The sequence below is a fragment of the Electrona antarctica genome, assembly GCF_951216825.1.
Source record: "Electrona antarctica genome assembly, chromosome: 7".
NCBI lineage: Eukaryota > Metazoa > Chordata > Actinopteri > Myctophiformes > Myctophidae > Electrona > Electrona antarctica.
The window spans coordinates 48723705-48747739 of NC_136812.1; the positions used below are offsets into that span (position 1 = coordinate 48723705).

General features: G+C 43.5%; 1 protein-coding gene across 1 annotated transcript in view; it reads right to left on the minus strand.

Annotated features, from left to right (window-relative positions):
• LOC306927306 (5-hydroxytryptamine receptor 3E-like) overlaps positions 1–23196 on the minus strand; it is a gene marked incomplete at its 5' end in the record, with an annotated part of 39981 nt that extends 16785 nt beyond the window's left edge. Inside the window, 4 exons of the mRNA XM_079507015.1 lie at positions 14881–15015; positions 20525–20557; positions 22353–22546; positions 23192–23196. Of these exons, the coding sequence (XP_079363141.1) occupies positions 14881–15015; positions 20525–20557; positions 22353–22546; positions 23192–23196 (367 nt within the window). The remainder of the gene's footprint in view (positions 1–14880; positions 15016–20524; positions 20558–22352; positions 22547–23191) is intronic.
• Between the last annotated feature and the right edge of the window lie 839 nt (positions 23197–24035).

The following is a 24035-nucleotide window of genomic DNA, read 5'->3' on the forward strand; positions in this document are numbered from 1 at the left end:
TGCATCCAGAGATGTTGTGTGTTGCATTCAGTGACGCTGTGTGTTGTGTTGCATCCAGAGATGTTGTTTGTTGTGTTGTGTCCAGTGATGCTGTGTGTTGTGTTATGTCTAGTGGTGTTGTGTGTTGTGTTGTATCTAGTGGCGTTGTGTGTTGTGTTGTATCCATAGATGTCTGTGTTGAATACAGTGGTGTTGTCTGTTGTGTTGTATCTAGTGGCGTTGTGTGTTGTGTTGTATCCAGAGATGTCTGTTGTGTTGAATACAGTGGTGTTGTCTGTTGTGTTGTATCTAGTGGTGTTGTGTGTCGTGTTGTATCCAGTGGCGTTGTGTGTTGTGTTGTATCCAGTGATGTTGTGTTGGATGCAGTGATGTTGTGTGTTGTGTTGGATACAGAGTGATTGACAGCTGACTGGGTGTAGTTGCGCGTGGTGTTGGATCCAGTGAAGGTGAGGTAGAAGAAGCCTCCTGGGTACTGTGGCAGGATGGAGCATCTGATACTGAAGCTGAAACCCTCCATCACCTGCTGCTGGCTTTCAGAAATGGAGTGTACTAAGGTTCGCACTGATGTTGTGTGTTGTGCTGTATCCAGTGATGTGTGTTGTGTCGTATCCAGTGATGTGTGTTGTGTTGTATCCAGTGGTGTTGTGTGTTGTGTTGTATCCAGTGGTGTTGTGTCTTGTGTTGTATCCAGTGATGTGTGTTGTGTCGTATCCAGTGATGTGTGTTGTGTTGTATCCAGTGATGCGTGTTGTGTCGTATCCAGTGATGTGTGTTGTGTCGTAGCCAGAGATGTGTGTTGTGTCGTAGCCAGAGATGTGTGTTGTGTCGTAGCCAGTGATGTGTGTTGTGTTGTAGCCAGTGATGTGTGCTGTGTCGTATCCAGTGATGTGTGTTGTGTTGTATCCAGTGGTGTGTGTTGTGTTGTATCCAGTGGTGTTGTGTCTTGTGTTGTATCCAGTGATGTTGTGTTGGTGGAGCAGCTGATCACATGCAGCTCCTGCTGCTGGCTTTCAGAAATGGAGCGTACAAGGGTGATGATAGGCTTAAACAGCAGATCTGGAACAAGACAGAGGCGATTGGCTGAAATTGGTAATACAGTAGATTTGACTGTATGACCAGTTTAATTATAAGATATTGTACTGACAGATAGATGAGATCATGTAAATGTGTCATTGTTGAAGTCATTGTTTTACCTGAACAGATAATCTCCAGTCTGGCAGTGGAATTGCCAGACCTCTTTGTTCCACACTCCCTCAGTGAAGACTCAGACCCAACACAAGAAGCTGAAATCCACCATACAGGTTCATGTGTAGAAGCAGAAGTCCTTTCTCTTGATACAGCAGAGCCACACTCCAGCTGTCGACACACTACAGATGATGACTTCAGGTTCCAGTCAGACCGACCATCCACTGGTCTCCACTCTCCCTGGTGTTTCATCTCCAGTATTCCAATACACTTACTGGTTCCCCTCACCAACCTGACATTGTCAGACTCTGTACAGTGACCAGAGAGTAAACAGTAAAGATTCATATTTATTTATTCATGAAATAATAATCCAAAGTTCCAAACCAAATGTTTAGCCTGTCTTTTACCTGAGCATGTGAGTCCAACAGACTTGTAAGGTGAGCTTGTGTTTCTAGTGGAGTCTGAAGTTCCACAGTCCAGGAGAACAGACTCGTTGCCTTTACACTGGAACTCTTTGGTCCACATTGAAACATTGGCTTCTCCATAGAGCGCCCCCTGGAGGACTGAAGGAGGCCCACATCCTAGCTGCCTACAGACCACCTCTGCATCCTGCTGGTCAAAGTCACCTTCACACACTGAGACCCAAGACTCATTAGACTTCACCTCCACTCTGCCTGAACACACACTAGGACCATTCACCAACCTCACAGACTCTGGAGACAGAGAGAGAGAGAGAGAGAGAGACATTTCAAGTCACTGACGATAAAGGCATAATAAAACAAGAAAAATGAAAGCAATAACAAGCCCAGAGACATTATGTGCAAGATGAATGTTACATACTGTAGCATAATAGTATAGTAAGGCATAATGCCCCATCAGAACATCCCACACATGTTATTTTCACAAACAGCAAATAATGGCTCCGAATGGTTTAATAATTGATCAGGGCCAGTGTTTCCCGTGGCTTTGTCAGACATTACTGTCGTTGAAGTAGTAGTTTGTTACCTGAACAGTTCACCTCCAGTACGTACAAGGAGGTGGAAGACATCTTATTTCCACAGTCACTCAGAGAAGACTCAGACCCAACACAGTGAGGTGTTATCCTCCATGCAGGTTGATGTGTAACACCAGAACTCCTCTCTGTTGAAATGGCAGAGCCACAGCCAAGGTGTCGACACACTACAGATGAGGACTGCAGGTTCCAGTCAGACCAACCGTCCACTGGTCTCCACTCTCTCTGATGTTTCATCTCCAGTATACCAGCACAGTTACTGGTTCCTCTCACCAACCTGACATCATCAGACTCTGTAGAGACAAGAGAGTAAACGCAATAAATAAACAAACAAATACAAAAATAAAATAAATAAATAAATCACAACCATGTGAAGTGAGGGGCACTCTTATCTTCATACATCATCTCATTCTGGCCATTCACAATTTCTATCTTAACTTTTCTGTCCTCAAGTCCTTTTTATCTCAAGTCCTCAAGGCTAATCCTCAAGGCTAATCACTTGTGGCGTCCTCACTTCACACGAAAGGGCGCTCTTATCATCATGCACCATCACACATCACATTCTGTGCTTATCCAATCAAATCATCACAAATGTAATTCTGGCCAATCACTTTTGGCGTCTTCACTTTTCTGCCCTCACTTGTATCTTCATGGTACTTTGCTCAGCCAATCAAATCATCACTATGGGGTGATCAGCCAATCATCAGCCAATGTTTGTGTTCACACAGATCCACAAAGCTGGGCATCAAAAATAAAATCACACCCCAGTGTGAAGTGAGCTGTGCCGTTGTTGAGTTAATCTGCTGCACCCACTATCAAGTGGGGGGGTGGGATTAACATGCAAGGGGAAAAAAACATGTTATTACTCTCATTATAAAATTATTATCCAAATTAAAAGGTGTCTTTTACCTGAGCAGGTTAGTTCAACAGACTTGTCCGATGAGCAGGTGTTTCTGGATGAGTTTGAGGCTCCACAGTTCCGGAGAGCTGACTCAGTGCCTTCACACTGGAACTCTTTGGCCCACATTGGAGCCTTGACTTCTCCATAGAGCGCCCCCTTGAGGGCCGAAGAAGCTCCGCAACCAAGCTCCCTACAGACCACCTCTGCATCCTGCTGGTCAAAGTCACCTTCACACACTGAGGCCCACGACTCATTAGACTTCACCTCCACTCTGCCTGAACACACCCTAGGACCATCCACCAACCTCACAGACTCTGGAGAGAGAGAGAGAGAGAGTGATTATACAATGATGTTAGTGATCTACAAGAGAATGTATGAATGCATTATGGATGCAAATTGAATCTAATCACATCAGAGGAAAGTCAACGTTGTTTTACTGAAACCCTAAACAAACAGTGTTCTTTCATTCTAAAAGAAAGTAATTCATATGGAAATATATAATCAATAAATCAAAACACAAATAACTAATCATCATCATCATCATCATCATCACGATATCTTCCCCAGTAGCTCATGAGACTAAAGGCCTTTTCTAGTCACTGCACTCATAAGCATGCACACACGCATAAACACACATGCACACACAAGCACGAAGACACTTACGCACACACGCACGCAAGCGCACATACATACACGCACACAGATGAAATGAGAGACTGTAAGGACTGCTGTCATTGTGTTACCTGAACAGTTCACAGTGGGTTTGCCTGTAATCAAACCTTTCCGTTTGACATGATTCTCCATTATGACACAGACGCTCAGTGAAGACTCAGACCCAACACAGTAAGGTGTAATCCTCCATACAGGTTGTTGTGTGAAACCAGAAGTCCTTTCTGTTGAAACGGCAGAGCCGCAGTCCAATTGTCTGCACACTACAGATGAGGACTGCAGGTTCCAGTGAAACCCACCGTCCACTGATCTCCACTCTCCCTGGTGTTTTATTTCCAGTATACCAGAACAGGTACTGGTTCCTCCCACCAACCTGACATCATCAACCACTGTAAAGAGACAGGTGAGTAAACATTTAAACAGTATCACTTTATAATAAACATGAAAGATCACACTTGTGTGAAGTGAGGGGGGCTCTTATCATACATCATCACATTCCGGCCAAGCACAATTGGCGTCCTCACTTTTCTGTCCTCACTTTTAGCCTCAATTATGTGGCACACACAGACACAGAACTATACTAGCCTATACTACTATCCTATAGCTAGCACCCCTCAAAAATGATTGCAGGGTGTAGCTTGTCTTTACCTGAGCAGGTGAGTCCAACGGTCTTGTCAGGCAAACAGGTGTTTCTGGTTGAGTTTGAGGCTCTACAGTCCAGGAGAGCAGACTCAGTGCCTTCACACTGGAACTCTTTGGTCCATATTGGAGTGTTCACTTCTCCATAGAGCGCCCCCTTGAGGGCCGAAGCAGCTCCGCAACCAAGCTCCCTACAGACCACCTCTGCATCCTGCTGGTCAAAGTCACCTTCACACACTGAGGCCCACGACTCATTAGACTTCACCTCCACTCTGCCTGAACACACACTAGGACCATCCACCAACCTCACAGACTCTGGAGAGAGAGAGATAGAGAGAGAGAGGGAGAGAGGGGGGGTGGTTATGTTAAACAAACATGATGTTGTAAGATGATAAGAGTGCCCCTTACTTCACACGGGTGTGACCTTTTTAAATCACACTTGTGTGAAGTGATGGGGCGCTTCGCATCCTGAAACAAACATTGTACAAACAGTCCATTTGGCTGCCACATGACATCATGAGTGGTTTTATTTTTGTTGTAGTGCCCTGCATAATTTTGCTAAATGTTGTTTACACTTTTGAATCCTGCTACAGATGTGTTACATTATTTGTATTACTTTTCAATCTACTTTTCAATCTATATTGCTGTTTGTTCATGGTCGAATTGTTATTGTGTGACTTGGGTGTCAATCAACCTGAGCCAACCTATGGTGAACAAGAAGGGGTGGGACTTAAGGAAAAGACAACACACAGAGAGAGAGACTGGAGGAAGAAAAACGAGTGGACAAACAGACATTAAGTGTTTAAATAACATTCTGCACGTTAAAGTCCTGTTGCAGAGCAGAGGGTAGCCACAGGCTTTGTGTTCAGTTTGGTTTTATGTTAATTAGAACTGTGAAGAAAAACGGAGTTTGCATTGTTCAGTAAGATGTCCATCACCAGCAGTGTAACCAAATGAATGCTAGGTTAAGCTAAGCTAAGCTAAGCTAAGCTGCAGGAGGAGAAGTGTGTTGGAGTATATATATATGTTCTTGCACCAAGTTTCGAGTGAGTATGATCACCACAGTATTGTATGTGAGAACTAAAAATGTACATTTGTTGTAAAAGATAGAAAGTTCATTAGTGTGTGGGTTTTTCCTGTTAATATAGTGTGCTTCAGGACATTGCTGCACCATTGCTGACAATAGAGGTGCTCGAAGCTTGCCACTGCATACAGAGGGTCCACGTGCACACAAAGTGGTGCATTTGAGTCTGTCTACAGCACACTTTCACCTGGAACTAGAAGTTTGGGACACTGCAGCATCTGCTTATGTGTTCTAAGGAACTGTGAGTACAGACCATCCATCTAACTGAGGATTATTTCCATATGAGCTCCAACAGCGCGCCAACGTCTGGTACCATAAACTGAGTAAATCAAACCCCGGGGTATATTTTATTTTGTTTTGTGAGGTTATTGTTGTTCAACTTTTGTTTTATTTGTATTCAGGGTCAGAGGGATTTTGAGGCAGGGTCAGTTCTGCTGCCCCTCTGTAACCTACCTTGGTCATGTTGTGTCTAGGAATGGTATCGCTACAGACCCTTCAAAGATTGAGGCAGTGAAATCGTGGCCGCGCCCAGGGAACATCTGTGGGTATTATATGCGTTTCGTCAAAGATTTATCCCGGGTCTGTTATCCACTCAACCAGTTACTGCAGGGGTGCATCGTTGCTGGAAAGGCTAAGGCTAAGCCGGGAACAGACGAAACAAAACAATGGTACCGCCCCTCAGAGCCGTTTGGACACAGGTGGAACGACGATTGTGAGAAAGCTTTTGAGACTTTAAAGAAAAGTCTTACTGAGGCACCTGTCTTGGGTATCGCTAACCCAGAACTGCCTTATGTCCTGCATGTTGACGCAAGCAGAGAAGGATTGGGAGGTGTCCTCTATCAGGACCAAGGAGGAGGATTGCGCCCAATTGCTTATGTCAGCAGAAGCTTGTCTCCGGCGGAAAATAATTATCCCACGCACAAGCTGGAATTTCTGGCACTGAAATGGGTGGTTACCAACAAGTTGCACGATTATCTCTATGGAATCAAGTTTGAGGTCCATACAGACAACACCCATTAACATATGTTCTAACCACAGCTAAGTTGGATGCAACAGGACATCGATGGTTGGCGGAACTATCAACTTGATTTCAGTCTGAAATACCGGCCTGGGAAACAGAACATTGATGCGGATGCACTGTCACGCCGCCCTCACGCAAATGACGGTATTCATGATGAGGAGAACGTCATGGCTGCTCCCACAGTCCAAGCTATCTGTCATATGTCATCAAGCAGTCCCCCTCGCTACTGCCACACCAGAGCTGTTGATCTGATGGGCTCCTCCAAAGATGCTATACCCCCATGCCTATTGCAACTTGTCTTTCCTGAGCACCCAGCAACTGCCCAAACTGACTTTAACAGACATATCAAATTCTCAGCAGAGGGACCCATGCATTGGGGAAGTGTGGCATGCTGTTTCTCAGAACAGTGCCAACTGTGCCAACAAAACCAGACATCCAGATGTCTCACTGTTGCTAAAAGAATGGGAGAAGCTACAGGTCAAAGACTCTGTATTGTACAGAATTAGTGAGCCACCAAACAGACCTTTTCGGAAGCAGTTATTGCTCCCACATGAGTTTAGAGAGACTGTGCTCCAGTCCTTGCATGACCATTCAGGGCACCTTGGGCTTGACAAAACCTATGGTTTAATACGGGAGAGGTTTTATTGGCCTCGGATGAAAGCACAGATTGAAAGGTACTGTAAAGACTGTCCCAGGTGTATTCAGAGGAAAACACTGCCCAAGAGAGCTGCTGAGTTGTCACATCTTGACAGTGATGGACCGATGGACCTCATCTGTATGGACTTTCTGTCAATTGAGCCTGACACCAGAAACATCTGCAATGTGCTTGTGATTACCGATCGCTACACACGATATGCTCAAGCTTTTGCCACCAAAGATCAGAAGGCATCAACTGTCGCTAAGGTCCTGTGGGAACATTACTTTGTTCACTACGGACTGCCAAAACGAGTGCATTCTGATCAAGGCCGGGACTTCGAGAGTCGCCTCATCCACGAACTGTTGAACATGCTTGGCATAAGGAAATCCAGAACTACGCCTTATCACCCTCAGGGTGATCCACAACCTGAGCGGTTCCACAGAACTCTCCTTGACATGCTTGGCACCCTTGAGACACATGACAAAAGTAGATGGAGCAAGCATCTCAGTCATCTTGTGCACGCATACAACTGCACATTGAACGAGTCAACAGGCTATTCAACATACTTCTTAATGTTTGGACGAGAAGCCAGGATGCTAATAGATGTGGCCTTTGGAGTATCAAGTGATGGTACAGACACAAAATCCTATTTGAAGTATGTAAATGACATGAAACTTGAGCTTCAGGCTGCTTATCAGTTGGCAGAAAGTGTGGCAGAGAAGAAAAATGCGGGAAACAAGCGACGCTATGACCATACCGTCCGTTTCTGCCCATTAGTTGCGGGTGACAGGGCGTTGATCCGGAATCTTGGATTACAAGGAAAACATAAGCTTGCTGACCGCTGGAAAGACACTCCCTACATTGTAGAGAGTCAACTGCCCGGGTTGCCCGTGTTCAAATTGAAACCAGCAAGTGGACAGGGTCCTGAAAAGGTACTGCATCGCAATCACATTCTGCCTGTCGGACAGAGGGTGCAGCTGCGGACTGAAAAGGAAAAGGAGGCACCAGCTAAGAGGAGAGCCAGTAAACGGCTCAGAGCAAAGGGTTCGGAGCATTGTGATCTCTTTTGTCCACCAGTCCCTGAACCCGATAATGAATCTGCATCAGACTCAAACAATGAGGAAGTGGGTCTATGGTATGACCATCATCCACTCAGGTCACTGGAACCAGAACATGAAGAAACAGAACCCCTGGAACTCTATAGTCTGGATCTAGATCTCCTCATAGACAACTTAGGAGAAGAGGAAAGAGTTGAGGATTCTGTAGAGGCAGATAGGATTGAACCGTTTGTGCAAGGTGGGACTGCTGAAGTTGACAGGGACGCCGAGACACAGGAAATGGGTGACATAGACACAGAGACACAGGAAATAGGTGCCCTAGACACCGAGACGCAGGGACTATGTGACACAACTGGGGCACAAGACAATGTCGCAGAATGCTCAGATGAGATACCAAGGCCTCAGAGAGTCAAAAGGGCTCCAAAGAGATTAACCTATGATTTATTAGGGAGCCCAATGACAGTACCAGTTACAACACATTGTGTCACTACAGTTATGGTCAATGACAAGACTAATTGTGTAAACCTATGTTCAGGCCAGAGATACAAAAGCACGTTTTACAAGTGGATAAACTAAAGTGTGTTCTGTGTTGCTTTGCATGTCATGAGGACATGACCTTTTTGGTAGGGGGAGAATGTAGTGCCCTGCATAATTTTGCTAAATGTTGTTTACACTTTTGAATCCTGCTACAGATGTGTTACATTATTTCTATTACTTTTCAATCTACTTTTCAATCTATATTGCTGTTTGTTCATGGTCGAATTGTTATTGTGTGACTTGGGTGTCAATCAACCTGAGCCAACCTATGGTGAACAAGAAGGGGTGGGACTTAAGGAAAAGACAACACACAGAGAGAGAGACTGGAGGAAGAAAAACAAGTGGACAAACAGACATTAAGTGTTTAAATAAGATTCTGCAGGTTAAAGTCCTGTTGCAGAGCAGAGGGTCGCCACAGGCTTTGTGTTCAGTTTGGTTTTATGTTAATTAGAACTGTGAAGAAAAACGGAGTTTGCATTATTCAGTAAGATGTCCATCACCAGCAGTGTAACCAAATGAATGCTAGGTTAAGCTAAGCTAAGCTAAGCTAAACTAAGCTAAGCTGCAGGAGGAGAAGTGTGTTGGAGTATATATATGTTCTTGCACCAAGTTTCGAGTGAGTATGATCACCACAGTATTGTATGTGAGAACTAAAAATGTACATTTGTTGTAAAAGATAGAAAGTTCATTAGTGTGTGGGTTTTTCCTGTTAATATAGTGTGCTTCAGGACATTGCTGCACCATTGCTGACAATAGAGGTGCTCGAAGCTTGCCACTGCATACAAAGGGTCCACATGCACACAAAGTGGTGCATTTGAGTCTGTCTACAGCACACTTTCACCTGGAACTAGAAGTTTGGGACACTGCAGCATCTGCTTATGTGTTCTAAGGAACTGTGAGTACAGACCATCCATCTAACTGAGGATTATTTCCATATGAGCTCCAACAGCGTGCCAACGTCTGGTACCATAAACTGAGTAAATCAAACCCTGGGGTATATTTTATTTTGTTTTGTGAGGTTATTGTTGTTCAACTTTTGTTTTATTTGTATTCAGGGTCAGAGGGATTTTGAGGCAGGGTCAGTTCTGCATCTATTATATTTGTGAAATAAATACACCATTCTTTTAGTGGGTGGGCTACATTGTGTTTACATCACTAGAATTTTTTTAAATGTTTAGTTTTATATTGCATTCAACTTAGTCTCTGTGCTGTACGGCCGACGGCCACTTATAGGTCTCTGTTGCTAGGTAACCGATGTAAAGGCAGTGAACCGGAAGCGAAACAGTCTCGCTCCGCCTGCTTTAACCCATCCCTTGTCAGGTATTCATTAATTCTTCCCTAACTGCCAGCGTTTTTCAGTGAAACCCTTATTTTGACGGTTCCGCTGGAACTAACGTATACAAGTACAAGCAGTGAAATGTGTCCTAGTATATTTTAGGCACTACAGGGTTCCCTCTACACTTGTTTCTACTTGTGTGATTCTTTAACTTGTTTGTTGACTACAATTCATGCTTACTTAGTGTATTCCGATCACACATGTAAATTGCTCTGTATTATTTAATTGTGGACTTCACATGAAGAGGAAAGGCATATTTTAAATAGCATGTTGATGATAACACAACTTTTACATTGTTGATGCATATACTGTTTACTGCTTTTACCTGAACAGTTGAGCTTCAGTGTAAGAGTGGAATTATACGACTTTACTGGTCCACACTCCATCAGTGAAGACTCAGAGCCAACACAGGAAGATGGAATCACCCATCCTGGTTGACGTGTAGAACTAGAAGTAAATTCTGTTGAAAGAGCAGATCCACAATCCAACTGTCTACACACTACAGATGATGACATCCTGTTCCAGTCAAACCAAGCCAACACCGGTCTCCACTCTCCCTGGTGTTTCATCTCCAGTATACCAGTACAGCTACTGGTTCCTCCCACCAACCTGACATCTTCGGACTCTGCACAGAGTAATAAGCAGTAAAAACGGATTACATTCATTACAATACCTTGGTCAATACAATATAAAAATCAGTTTCAATTTTGTTCACCTGTTGAGTTGTGAGTTGGTTTTAGTTGGAGAGCTGAGGAGAAAAATAATGAATAAATTAGTTTCACTCTAACGATACACTGGAAAAGAAGTCTGGAAATCTCTGTTGGAAGTGTTATTGAAGATGGATGGATATAACGTGTCTGTCTGTCTGTCTGTCTGTCAGTCAGTACAGGTATGTAGGTGTGAGGGCATTAGCAGCAGTTAAATAAACAGGTGTGTTCAGTATAGTCATTAGCAGGGCAGCAGTAAAATAAACAGGTGTGTTCAGTATAGTCATTAGCAGGACAGCACTGGCCCAGGAGGCAAAGCAGCTGCTTTGGAATAGGAAGGTTCCCGGTTCGATCCCGGGCTCTCCCTGTGTTATTGTCCAAGTGTCCTTGAGCAAGACACTGAACACAAAAATAGCTGATCTACAAGCCCACAACGCGTCGCAGCGAGACCCATTGTTAGCTTGTAGATCGGCTATTTTCAGCATGCAACTAATTTTAAAATGACTTATAGTGGATCTCTTGTCCACTAGTCCCTTCCTAGCATTTTAGTCTAGTTTTTATTTGTTGACGAAATTGTCAATATATTTAGTCATCGTAGCTTAGTTAGTGTGGTTGCCCTAACAGGGCAACCAGACTATTGTTATTGTACATTTGGATACTTTGACGCACTACTCCTCCCACAGTTTTTGCCACACACACTCGAGCCATATGTCAAATCGACCGGCTTCATCGGGAATTGTGTGCTTGTATTTTGCTAAGAGATCCGTTGTATAGTTTAATTGATGATTAATTAATTAGTTCTCCATAGACTTATAATGGGGAAGCCCACTTTAAAAAATCAAAATTATTGTTGCCCTGGATTCCTTGGGTCATGACGCATCTCCCCATATAGGCCACGCCCATTTGTGTTAGGATAGATTTTCCGCCATTTTGAATTTTCTTCAAAACACACTTTTATTTTCTGATTCTACAGATTTTGTCCGAATCTCACAGAAATTGGTACACATGATCTCTGGACCTATCGGACTGCGTTTCAATTTTTTTCAGATTTTTTGAATTTTTTTTGTCCGTATCGTTCGGCCTTAATCGTCGTCCGAAGTTAGTGGGAGGGGCCTATTTTACAAAAAATGCCTAAAATCAAGAAACGGAATGTCCAGATGTCGCGGGTGGTTTAATCAACCAAAAGCCAAAAGCGATTCCATTTTCATCCATAGGGGGCGCCGCAAATGGGAAAAATGTAACCGTTTCTTGCAGAAACATGATTTTGCGTTTTTCCCTATAACTCTTGAACCGTAAGTCGTAAAATTTTCTTTTTCCATGGATGCAAATTTGAATTTTCTCCAAAACACACTTTTGGCTCCTCCTCCTACAGATTTTGTCCAAATCTCACAAAAATCGGCACACATGATCTCCGGACCCATCCGATTAAAACACCAACTGCAGAATTTTGGTACTGCGTATCGTAATCGTCGTCCGAAGATAGTAGGAGGGGCCTATTTTACAAAAAATGCCATAAATCACGAACGGAATGTCCAATACATCCCAAATTGTAATCGCATGTCGCGGGTGGTTCAATCAACCAAGTTCCAAAAGCAATTCCATTTCCATCCATAGGGGGCGCCGCAAATGCGAGAAATGTAACCGTTTGCCGCAAAAACATGATTTTTGGGGGATAAATCAGATCATGCGTAATTACTTACGCATGATCGCAGGGGTGACGCGACATTGTAATTGGCTGGCAATATCAGTGGGAGGGGCATATGTAAGCCACTGCGACCACACTTTGCAATTTTTTAAAATTGCGACCTTTCTAGTTTTCATTTAGTTTCCATGTAGTTTCCGTCAGTGGAAAAAGCTAGTCGACAAACATGTTTAGTTTTAGTATTAGTCGACGAAATCAACACTGCCTGGGAGACACGATGAATGTCATCTAAAATGATCAGTGATGATAATATGCATGTCATTTTCAGGGCCCTGTCGTCATGGAACTGCAGACCTATCGTTACCATGGACACAGCATGAGTGATCCTGGTGTCAGGTAAATAAATAAAAGCTACACTCACTTATGCTACTTTTTAAATGTATTCTTTAATTTCATTAGGATGTGTAAGAAAGAGGACGATCACACTGAAACATTCACCGTGTTGACGCCCAGTGCTCTTGATATCTCACTGTAGTCTTCTTTGATTGATTGAATACTTTATTCATTGCTTATTTCTTTACTGCGTCGGAATAGCACAATACCGCCCGAACTGCTCCCAAGTTGCATGGTTTCCTCTGCTATCAGTGTGTGGATGGGTGAATGTGTAACGCACATTGTTAAGCACTCAATAAAGGCGCTATATAAATGCACCATTCACCATCATAAAAGTTCACCTTAAGAGTCAATATAAAATGATTTATGTTGTGATTATTGTTATTTGTACTTTAGCTTTAGTAAGCTTTAGCTTACTATAGCTTTAATAATACTGCATTATAAGCAGATTATAATGCATTCATACTGTGTTATTATTATTGTGATAAAGCATTTATCAGTGTTTTTAGAATACATAAACAGTGATAATAAAGCATGACTACTGAGGTAATGGTTCAGTCTCTACTCACGGCAGTCAGCGTGTTCGTCCTCACAGTCACATCTCCACGACAATGGAATGCATGTGTCTTTCTGACAAACAAACTGAAGGGGGAGACAGAGGTTTAGGTCCATAATAATCAGTAATGTATCAAAGACATGTAACCCATTTACTAGGACTGAGGACCAGATTCTACAGAATGTCTTCTAAATCATGACAGTTGTCTATAAAACCTATGTTTCTATGTCAGTGATTCTCAAACTATTTCATGTCAAAGAACCCAACAATTATATGCAATTGGCCGCCGACCCCCATCTGAAAATATGTTGTTCCAGGGACCATCCCTGCAAAGATACGAGTTAAAAACGTTCGCCCTGAAAGAATATACATTCAAAGATTTGTGCCACATTTTCACAATATTTGACAAATAGCAGATCTACAAGCTCATAGTGCAGCACTCTGTGCCGCGCTACGAGCTTGTAGATCTGCTATTTGTCAATAGCTAAAGTATAACATAATGCTTAAAACACCAAAAGGGGTTCCCGTCCTTAAAGGAGAATTCCATACTAGAAGGCTTTCTTACCTTTATTTGTAGTTGTTACGTCCCCACCAAAGAGGTCCAGGTGTTATTTTGTGCAAAAGTGCATTATTGGCTATTTCCCCTACCATAAGCCCTCAATGGGGGTTGGGGTTTTGTGCTAATTCGCTTATTTCCATCGAAATAAGTAGTCAAGTTGATTTTTGAGCGATGGAAATGATGGAAATAAGCGAATTAGCACAACACCCCATAGCCCCATTCAATTCAATGCAATTCAATGCAATTCATTGAGAGCTTATGGTAGGGGAAATAGCCAATAATGCGCTTTTGCACAAAATAACACCTGGACCTCTTTGGTGGGGACGTAACAACTACAAATAAAGGTATAAGAAAGCCTTCCAGCATGCAGAATTCTCCTTTAATGGATAAAGTCATACAGAGTAACACAAGTGAAGCTGAGGTGAATCACCTGGCTGGCAGTACAACTGCTTGTCCAACTGCAGTCCAACTGCTTGTCCAAGCAGTTGGACAAGCAGTCGTCCAACTGCTTGTCCAACGACAAGCAGTTGGACATGCACTGCTTGTCGTCATCTGACAAGTAGGAGTCGGTGGGACAGGAACACTTGTAGCCTCCTCCAGGTGAGAGCAGACACAGGTGACTGCAGCCTCCATTGTTGGTCTGACATGGATGACCAGACACTGCAGGGTGGAGAAAACATGCAACACATGTAAGGAATATGAGAACACACACCTATATGTTAAAACAGTGCTTTATAAAACCTGTTGTAACCAAGAGACACACCGATGTGTATTCAACACCAGGTTGTTTATACAACACTTTTCAAACCATATAAATTAATTCAACAATACAGAAGAAATAAAAGTCATGAAACATAATGAAGAGTAATAATGAGAGTGTTACAGCAGGTGGTACAGACCCTCAGGTTGTCTAGAGGGGTGGTAGATGTGGATGTCATATGGACCGTTCAACTCGCTGATGATTGTGGTCTTGTTGATACCATGAGTCTTGTTGGCTCTGTAGATGGATCTGGTCCTACTGGTCCAGTAGATGTGATCCTCAAACACAGTAATAGTCCGGATGTCGTCCTGACTCACAACTACAGACACACATAACCCCAAATAAAAAGAGTCAGACTGTAATAAATGCATGCATGAATAAAGTACTACAAATACTGCTTTAACATACATTAGAGTATAACAAAGTGAACTGTGTGTGTGTGTGTGTGTGTGTGTGTGTGTGTGTGTGTGTGTGTGTGTGTGCGCGTGTGTGTGTGTGTGTGTGTGTGTGTGTGTGTGTGTGTGTGTGTGTGTGTGTGTGTGTGTGTGTGTGTGTGTGTGTGTGTGTGTGTGTGTGTGTGTGTGTGTGTGTGTGTGTGTGTGTGTGTGTGTGTGTGTGTGTGTGTGTGTGTGTGTGTGTGTGTGTGTGTGTGCGCGCGCGCGCGCGTGTGTGTGCACCTGTCTGTCTGTTGGTTCCATCCAGGTTGGCAAACTCAATGTATTTCCCATCGTTGGTCCAGTAGATGTGATCATTGATGTAGTCTAACGTCAGGCTGTAGGGCCAGGAGATCTTCTCCTTCACGATGACTGTCCTGTTGGTGCCGTCCATCCCCATCCTCCCTATGTGGGGGTTGTTCTTACTTCTGTCTGACCAGTACAAGTATCTGTCAGGGAGACACTGTGTCAGGGTCAGGTGTGTGTGTGTGTGTGTGTTTAAATGTATCTGTATTAATTTAACTTTCTTTTTGAAAGTATATACTATTAAATATCAGTCAGTATATGTCTTTGCATATTTATTGTCATAATCTGTCCTGTGCAATTTTTGATTACGAAGCCTTCAAAGCAATCTGAAATTACATTTGATTCATATTGTTTTAATGTTCAATGTCAAAAACACAATTAAATTGTTAATAGCAATTATTTGTGTGACAATAAATCATCAACTTAAAAGTGTAAACGTGACAGCCCTATTCACAGGATGGTTGATAAATTCAGTGTGTGGTTCATGATGTCACCACAGTGTTCTTACCCGTAGCGTACATCCACAGCTATGGCCCATGGACTGTCCAGGTCAGTGTTGAGCAGGACTGTTGGGTACGACCCGTTTAGTTTGGACACACCTATGGTGTCATGCACCCAGTCAGTCCAGTATAGGTTTCCTCCTATCCAATCAACAGCCAGACCCCATGGTCTGATGGTCGACGTGTTGTGAATGACCTGTCAATGAACCATACATGCACTCTGAATATACTCACCATGCCTTCATTCTTACATTATGATAGTTAGAGCAACTTGTCAAAGTGTGTGTGTGTGTGTGTGTGTGTGTGTGTGTGTGTGTGTGTGTGTGTGTGTGTGTGTGTGTGTGTGTGTGTGTGTGTGTGTGTGTGTGTGTGTGTGTGTGTGTGTGTGTGTAAAACTAAGACTGAATGCATTAACAATCTGTACATTTAGTTGACTAAAATCTTTATTCAACAAAAACTAGACAAACAATAACACATTTCAGATGACTAAAATATGACTTAAACTAAATTAAGTTTTATTAAAATGTTGCGTCTGTGTCGCCAATTATATCATTATTTTAAACCAGCTGTTGAAAAATAGTGCAGATCTACAAGCTCGTAGCGCGGCACTCTTGTACGAGCTTGCTATTATTTATTTTATCGTGAAAATGTGGCACAAATCTTTGAATATACAGTATATGCTTTCACAGCAAACGTTTTAACTCAAATATTTGCTTCTGGGGGTGTCCCTGGAACAACATATTTTCTGATGGTGGGTCCGCGGCCAAATACAGATAATTCTGTGGGTCCTTGACTTGAAAACATTTTGAGAACCACTGCAAAATAGGTTTTTCAGCATGATTTAGACGTAATTTGTAGAAACTTGTAGAAAGGTCTTATTTAATTAATTAATGTCAAATGTTAATGATTAATGTAAAATTCTGCAATTTTGTATTTTAGTTTAGTCATAGTCTTTGAAATTGTGATTATGACTAAACTAAAATCAAGATTTGCTGTCAAAATCAACACTAGTGTGTGTGTGTGTGTGTGTGTGTGTGTGTGTGTGTGTGTGTGTGTGTGTGTGTGTGTGTGTGTGTGTGTGTGTGCGCGCGCGTGTTTGCATGCATGTGTGTGCGTGTGTACACTAACTCAGTGGTTCTCAAACTGTTCAGTTGGAATTATATTTGATATGGAGACCCCAAAAATGAATCATATTTGAACTGGAGACCCCCAAAATGAATCATATTTCAACTGGAGACCCCCAAAATGAATCATATTTGAACTGGAGACCCCCAAAATGAATCATATTTGAACTGGAGAGCCCCAAAATTAATCATATTTGAACTGGTGACCCCCAAAATGAATCATATTTGAACTGGTGACCCCCAAAATGAATCATATTTGAACTGGAGACCCCAAAAATGAATCATATTTGAACTGGTGACCCCCAAAATGAATCATATTTTAACTGGAGACCCCCAAAATGTATCATATTTGAACTGGAGACCCCCAAAATGAATCATATTTGAACTGGAGACATCCCACCCTGAGAAGCACTTGGAATTGTAGCAGTTGAGTTCTCAGTTCCACACAGCTTAGAGATTTTCAATTATCAGTGTTGGCCAATATATATTACTAATTACATATTGCTGCTTTAAAAAGCATTAATGTTATATTACGTATTACTTGGAATCAGGTGTAATATATTACATATTCTATTACATATTAACCCCCGACCTCCTGCAAAGAAAATGTACAACAAAACAATCTGTTTAAAATACAGCAGTTAAATCTCTCTTGACCTTTTAAACTAAATGTTTTCAAAAGGCAGCCAACAACACTGTTGTAATATGTAATGTGCTATTTTTGACATATTACATGTTTTTGGTTAAATAATTCCATTGCTGGGTTAATAATAATATTACAGTAATATACAACAAGTAACTTGTTACTGCCCAACTGGCTATTATAAGTACTCTGATTACTATAAATACAACAATACAATACATACAAAGTATCCTTCATTCATCCTCATAGTTGTCGTTGTCACACTGACCTGGACGTCACTGCCGTTGATGTTCATGACACTGATCATGCTGCGGGTCCGTTGTGTCTTCTTTATCCAGTAGATCTTCTTCTGCTGATAGTCAAAGTCCAGAGACACTGCTTCCTTCCTTGTGTTAGTCTCAGACTGGAATACATTCCAGCATGTCAAAAGCAGTGTGTGTAGAATATTGTATAGGATTACATGTGTTGTTAATTATGTCCAATGGTTTTCACCTGTTTGAGCTTTGTGGAGCTGGAGCCGTTCAAGCTGATCCTCATCAGGTGGTCTATGTTGGCTAAGATGAGGAAGGGCTCCACCTCTGGATAAAGTGAGACATTACACTTGAGTTGGTTTACTTTTAGAAATACACAAACCCTAAAGCAAGACAGACAGACAGACAGACAGACAGACTGGCACGCACGCACGCACGCATGCACGCACGCACGCACGCACGCACGCACGCACTTGCACACACTTGCACGCACGCTCTCTCTCTTTCACGAGTGTAACATTTAGATACATAAATAAGCGTATAATATATAATAATTATATGTAATTGGCCGTCGACCCCCATCTGATAATATGTTGTTCAAAGGACTCCCTAGCTCCGGTCCATAGCCTTCTACTGCTTCTACGATTCTGTCCTGCAGTATAAGGCTATGGGACTTTCGGTTTTAAATCTCAAATCGAAATCAGACCAGCCTCTCCTCTTTAGCGTATTTTAAAAGAACGTTTTTGCTACTCACCAAAACAAAGCCTACTTTCCTTAGTGGACGCACTCTGAGCCCCCCACCACACGTATAAACTGTACTTTTTGGCTAGAAAGGGATTTTTTTCACCGGAGGAAAAATATTCTCTATGAGGCAGTTCTCTGGGCAATATCGGTATTGGCCGCATTGGAGTAACTAAAAGTATTTTTTCTCCGGTGGTCCATACCAGAGCTAAGGACTCCCTATGAAGCAAAGATAGGAGTTAAAAACGTAAAATGCGCCACATTTTCACGATTTTTCAAAAAAAGCAGATCTACAAGCTCATAGCGCAGCACTCGGTGCTGCGCTATGAGCTTTTAGATCTGCTATTTTTCAATATCTAAAGTATAACATAATGCTTAAAACACATTATGTTATAATGCTTATAACATAATGCTTAAAGTACCAAAAGTAGAAATTACTCATTGTGCAGAACGTCTCATTTCAAGTTTTCAAATGTTCAGTCAGGACAACTCAAGAATGGATGGAATATATATGTATTGAATATCAAATGAGCAATATATTCATTATGGTTTGGCGATGTATTGGATCTTTTTTTTAGGTACTCATATCAAGCGCATCAGTCCCGACCATAGGGACTCTGAATCCCCCGTACCTAAACAGCAGATCCAAAACAACAGGTGGTAGCTGGGGTGGAGGAGGGTGAGCAGCAGGTTGTATACAGCAGCGCAGCAAGCAGGAGGAGTGCAAACCCTTCCAGTTTAAATAGCCGGTATGAAGAAGGCGTGAGTGTGTGAATGGCTGACTGAAACATGTGAATGAGAGCTGATGCTGAGGCGGCCGACCGGCAGCAACTGCACTGAGGTTTCCTGACTGAACTTGCTCCACGCATGGCATGACAGGCGCGATGCTCATCGCTCATGAAAATAGCAGATCTACAAACTCACAATGCATCACATCGCTACGCATTGTGAGCTTGTAGATCGACTATTTTCAAACGGCCAAAATGTATATAGGGCTGAATGTATATCGTGTTTCATGCATGTTTTGTAATAAAAATCAAAGTCTAAGTAAATTATACGTATGATGAATCAATGATATGTAGCTTGCGGAGTTAGTTCAGGCAGGTATACTCGAGCGGCTCCCTGCTCTTAATGTTTAATGATGGTGTTTAATTGTGCCGAGCAGGGAGAAAAATGTAGCAGAGCTGAACGCCAAGATAAAATATTACATGCACACTTGTATTCTCATTCTATAATAAATATTGGTTAAATCTATTCGTGAGTTATCTGACTGAACTATAGTAACTAAAGTTTACAATAAAATGTAGTGGAGTAAAAGTACAATATTTGCCTTTGAGATGTACTGGAGTTGAAGTAAAGGTATTGGATATTGGAAATAATTATTCAAGTAAAGTACAATTACCTCAAAATTGTACTTAATTACAGTACTTAAGTAAATGTACTTAGTTTGTAGGTTTTGTTTAGTGGGTCGGTCGGGGGGTCGGTCGGTGGGTGGGTGGGTGGGTGGTTGGGTCGGTCGGTCGGTCGGTCGGTCGGTCGGTGGGTGGATGGGTGGTGGTTGGGTCGGTCGGTCGGTCGGACGGTCGGTAGGTGGGTGGGTGGCTGGGTGGTTGGGTCGGTCGGTCGGTCGGTCGGTCGGACGGTCGTTCGGTCGGTCGGTCGGTCGGTCGGTCGGTCGGTCGGTCGGACGGACGGTCGTTCGGACGGTCGTTCGTTCGTTCGTTCGGTCGGTCGTTCGTTCGTTCGGTCGTTCGTTCGGTCGGTCGGTCGGTCGGTCGGTCGGTCGGTCGGTCGGACGGACGGTCGGACAGTCGGTCGGTCAGACTTACCTGTTGTGTTGTCTGTTGGTTCAGTCTGGAGAGCTGAGGAGAAACATAACAAACAAAATGAACTTCAGCTGGTTCAGTGTAGTCTCCTTATTGGACATTCAGAGGATGGGATTGAGGGTTACACACCGGCATTACAAAGCCCCGCCGCATTACTAACCCTGTCTCTAACCCTAATGATGCGTTTACACGATGGTGCGTTCACACAGTGGTGCGTTCACACGGGCAGATGAAACGATGCAAAGACTGTGAGTTGATTTGGAGCAGCTGAGCTACATGCAACGTTTCGCCTTTGCAATGTCATGTCGCTGCATCCATTGACAATGAATGGTAACTGCATCGTTTCATCTGTGTGCGTGCGTGCGTGCATGTGTTTTCCAGTCTTTACTCACGACAATCTGCAGGTTCGTCTGACCGGTCCCCACAGTCATCTACTGTGTCACATTTCCATGACATTGGAATGCACTTGTAGTTCTTACAAACAAACTGATGGGGGAGACAGAGGATTCTGTTTAGAATCAGTAAACAGTTCACACAAAATACATTATTATTACCAAACAATATCCAACTTTTCTTTTCAAGTGAGAGTCAACACAATTTGAGAGGAATCTGAATGTTCACATGGTTATTGAGGAGGACCAATATAAAATATCATTGTGTTTCTGTTAAAGGAATTACTGTACTCTGTGGAACAAAGCACGACAGGAATTGTATGAAATGGTATGAGTTCAAAGAAATGTTTAAAATGTACATATTAAATAGAATAGCTCGGTACGGGAGTTGTAGGTTTTGTTTTGGTGCATCATTCTGACTGTATTGTCTTGTTTGTATAATTGTATTGCTTTCAATGTGAGTCACTGAGTGTGTAAACACTGGGACGGATGTAGTTTGAGATGAACAAATAAGGACCGGATAGATACGTTACTTTTTATACACACAACTTCTTCCTACTCTTTTTTTCAAACATGGAACATCATTTACTGAAAACTAAATGAAATGAAAATGAAGTAATGTACTAATGTATCAATGTATCAAATGCAGACATGAGACATGAATTCATACAGAGTAACACAAGAGAAGCTGAGGTGAATCACCTGGCTGGCAGTGCAGTTGGACATGCACTGCTTGTCGTCATCTGACAAGTAGGAGTCGGTTTGACAGGAACACTTGTAGCCTCCTCCAGGTGAGAGCAGACACAGGTGACTGCAGCCTCCATTGTTGGTCTGACATGGATGACCAGACACTGCAGCGTGGAGAAAACATGTAAGGCATATGAGAACACACACCAATATGTTACAACAGTGCTTTATAAACCTGTTGTAACCAAGCGACACACCAATGTGTGTAAGTAAAACAATAATAAGGAACACTTGTATTCATAATGAAAACAGCTGTTCTACAAGTTCACAACACATCCCGCCGCGATGCATTGTGAAATTGTACATCTGCTGTTGTCACATTTTAAATGTATTTAAAAAATGTATTTACTGGCATATTTGTGTGTGTGTGTGTGTGTGTGTGTGTGTGTGTGTGTGTGTGTGTGTGTGTGCTTAGCACACAGGGTGTTGTGATGCGTCTAGTGCAGTAGTTAGAGGGAAGGTTGCATGTCTACTTCCCACCAGCTTGTGATGCGTCTAGTGCAGTAGTTAGAGGGAAGGTTGCATGTCTACTTCCCACCAGCTTGTGATGCGTCTAGTGCAGTAGTTAGAGGGAAGGTTGCATGTCTACTTCCCACCAGCTTGCTAACCTCTCGCTTACAGACACTGCCGCTGGCTAGCCCTTGTGGTGAACGGGGAAGCAGCCTCTGGTGTAAGTCTTCTCCTGCCAGTACATAGCCTCTCCTTCACCAAGACTCCTGCCAGGCCTCCTCGTGGCCATGCACGGTAACTGGGGCTCTGCGGCCCCAGGCTAACGTGACAGGGGATCTCGGAGCTGCAGTGGTCCCCAGAGGTGTGATGTGCAGGCCCACAGTGTGGACACGCCCTGGCATCACCCAACCACTGCCCCGCTGCCTTGTGGGTTAGTCTGGGAAGACAAAAGGCTAGGGGAGCACACCCTGAGAGGAAAGCAACGTGGTGGCAGCACACGTAGGCGGACCTCGACAGACTGAGGAACCGGCAGCTGCCTGCAGCTGAGGAGGGTGCCGGTCGTCTTGGGCTTCCCTTGCCACCGGAATCCACCCTTCTACAGTCAAGTAGTGCTATCGAGGACTGCGCAACCCCTGTGGCACTTTAAAAACTTCTCTGCGCAGGTCTCCACTTTGACCTCGGTGACAGAACATCTGGAACCAACCAAGAAGTCTGGCGGCGCTGGGGCGTTCGGTGACGGGGGCAGGTTTGAATAAACTGGAAGCCTCTAGCTGGAACTCTACACGTCAGCGGCACAGGGCTATTATGGTCGCTAACAGCTGGGACTGAGTGGCAGCTGTTCTCGGCAGACCCCTGTGTGACTGAGCAGCCCTATTTAGGACCACACTGCTCACCCCAACTGGGGAGGGGCCTAGAAAAGGTGGCCCAAAAATTGCCCACTCAAACCTTTCCTGGACAGGCTACCGCGCCTGTCGGGATATTCCATACTGCGGTCGAAATAAAAATAAAAAACAAACGATTGTGAAACTGGCATCATGGAACGTGAGAACCCTCCTGGACTCTGGTAACAACTGTGACAGACCTCATCGCAGGACAGCACTAGTTGCTGCCGAACTGAGGCGTTATAACATCGATATCGCTGCCTTGAGTGAAACCAGGATGCTGGATGAGGGATCCCTGAAGGAAGAAGGAATGGGCTATACTTTCTTCTGGAAAGGCTTCCCTCCTGGTGGAAAACACCTGCATGGTGTGGGACTGGCAGTCAAGAACACCCTTCTACCAAGCCTGACTGAAGCTCCTGTCGGAATCAGTGAACGGCTGATGTCCCTCCGTATCCCCCTTGCAAAGAAGCGCTTTGCCACCCTTCTCAGTGCGTACGCACCAACCATGCCATCAGAGAACGAGGTGAAGGACAGTTTCTATCAGTCTCTGGATGAGGCACTCCGCCAGATCCCCAAGACTGATAAGATCTTACTGCTTGGCGACTTCAATGCTCGTGTAGGCCAAAACAACAGGATATGGAGTGGAGTACTTGGTGGGCATGGTGTTGGTCAAGTCAATGCAAATGGCATGAGACTACTGACTCTCTGTGCTGAGCATGACCTGACCCTAACAAATACACTGTTCCAGCAGAAAAACAAATACAAAACATCGTGGATGCATCCCCGCTCCAAACATTGGCACCTGATTGATTACGTCATTGTGAGACATAGTGACATCAGAGATGTTCGTATAACTCGGGCCATGAGAGGAGCAGAATGCTGGACGGACCACCGTATGATTGTTGCCAAACTCCACATCTCGGTGCGCCCCCCCCTTGCGGCTGCAACGATCCAGTAAGAAACGCCTACACTGCACTCGGCTGAGGAAGGCTGAGGTGCGAAATGATTTCCGCTGCTCCCTAGCTGAGAAGCTAAGGGAGACTG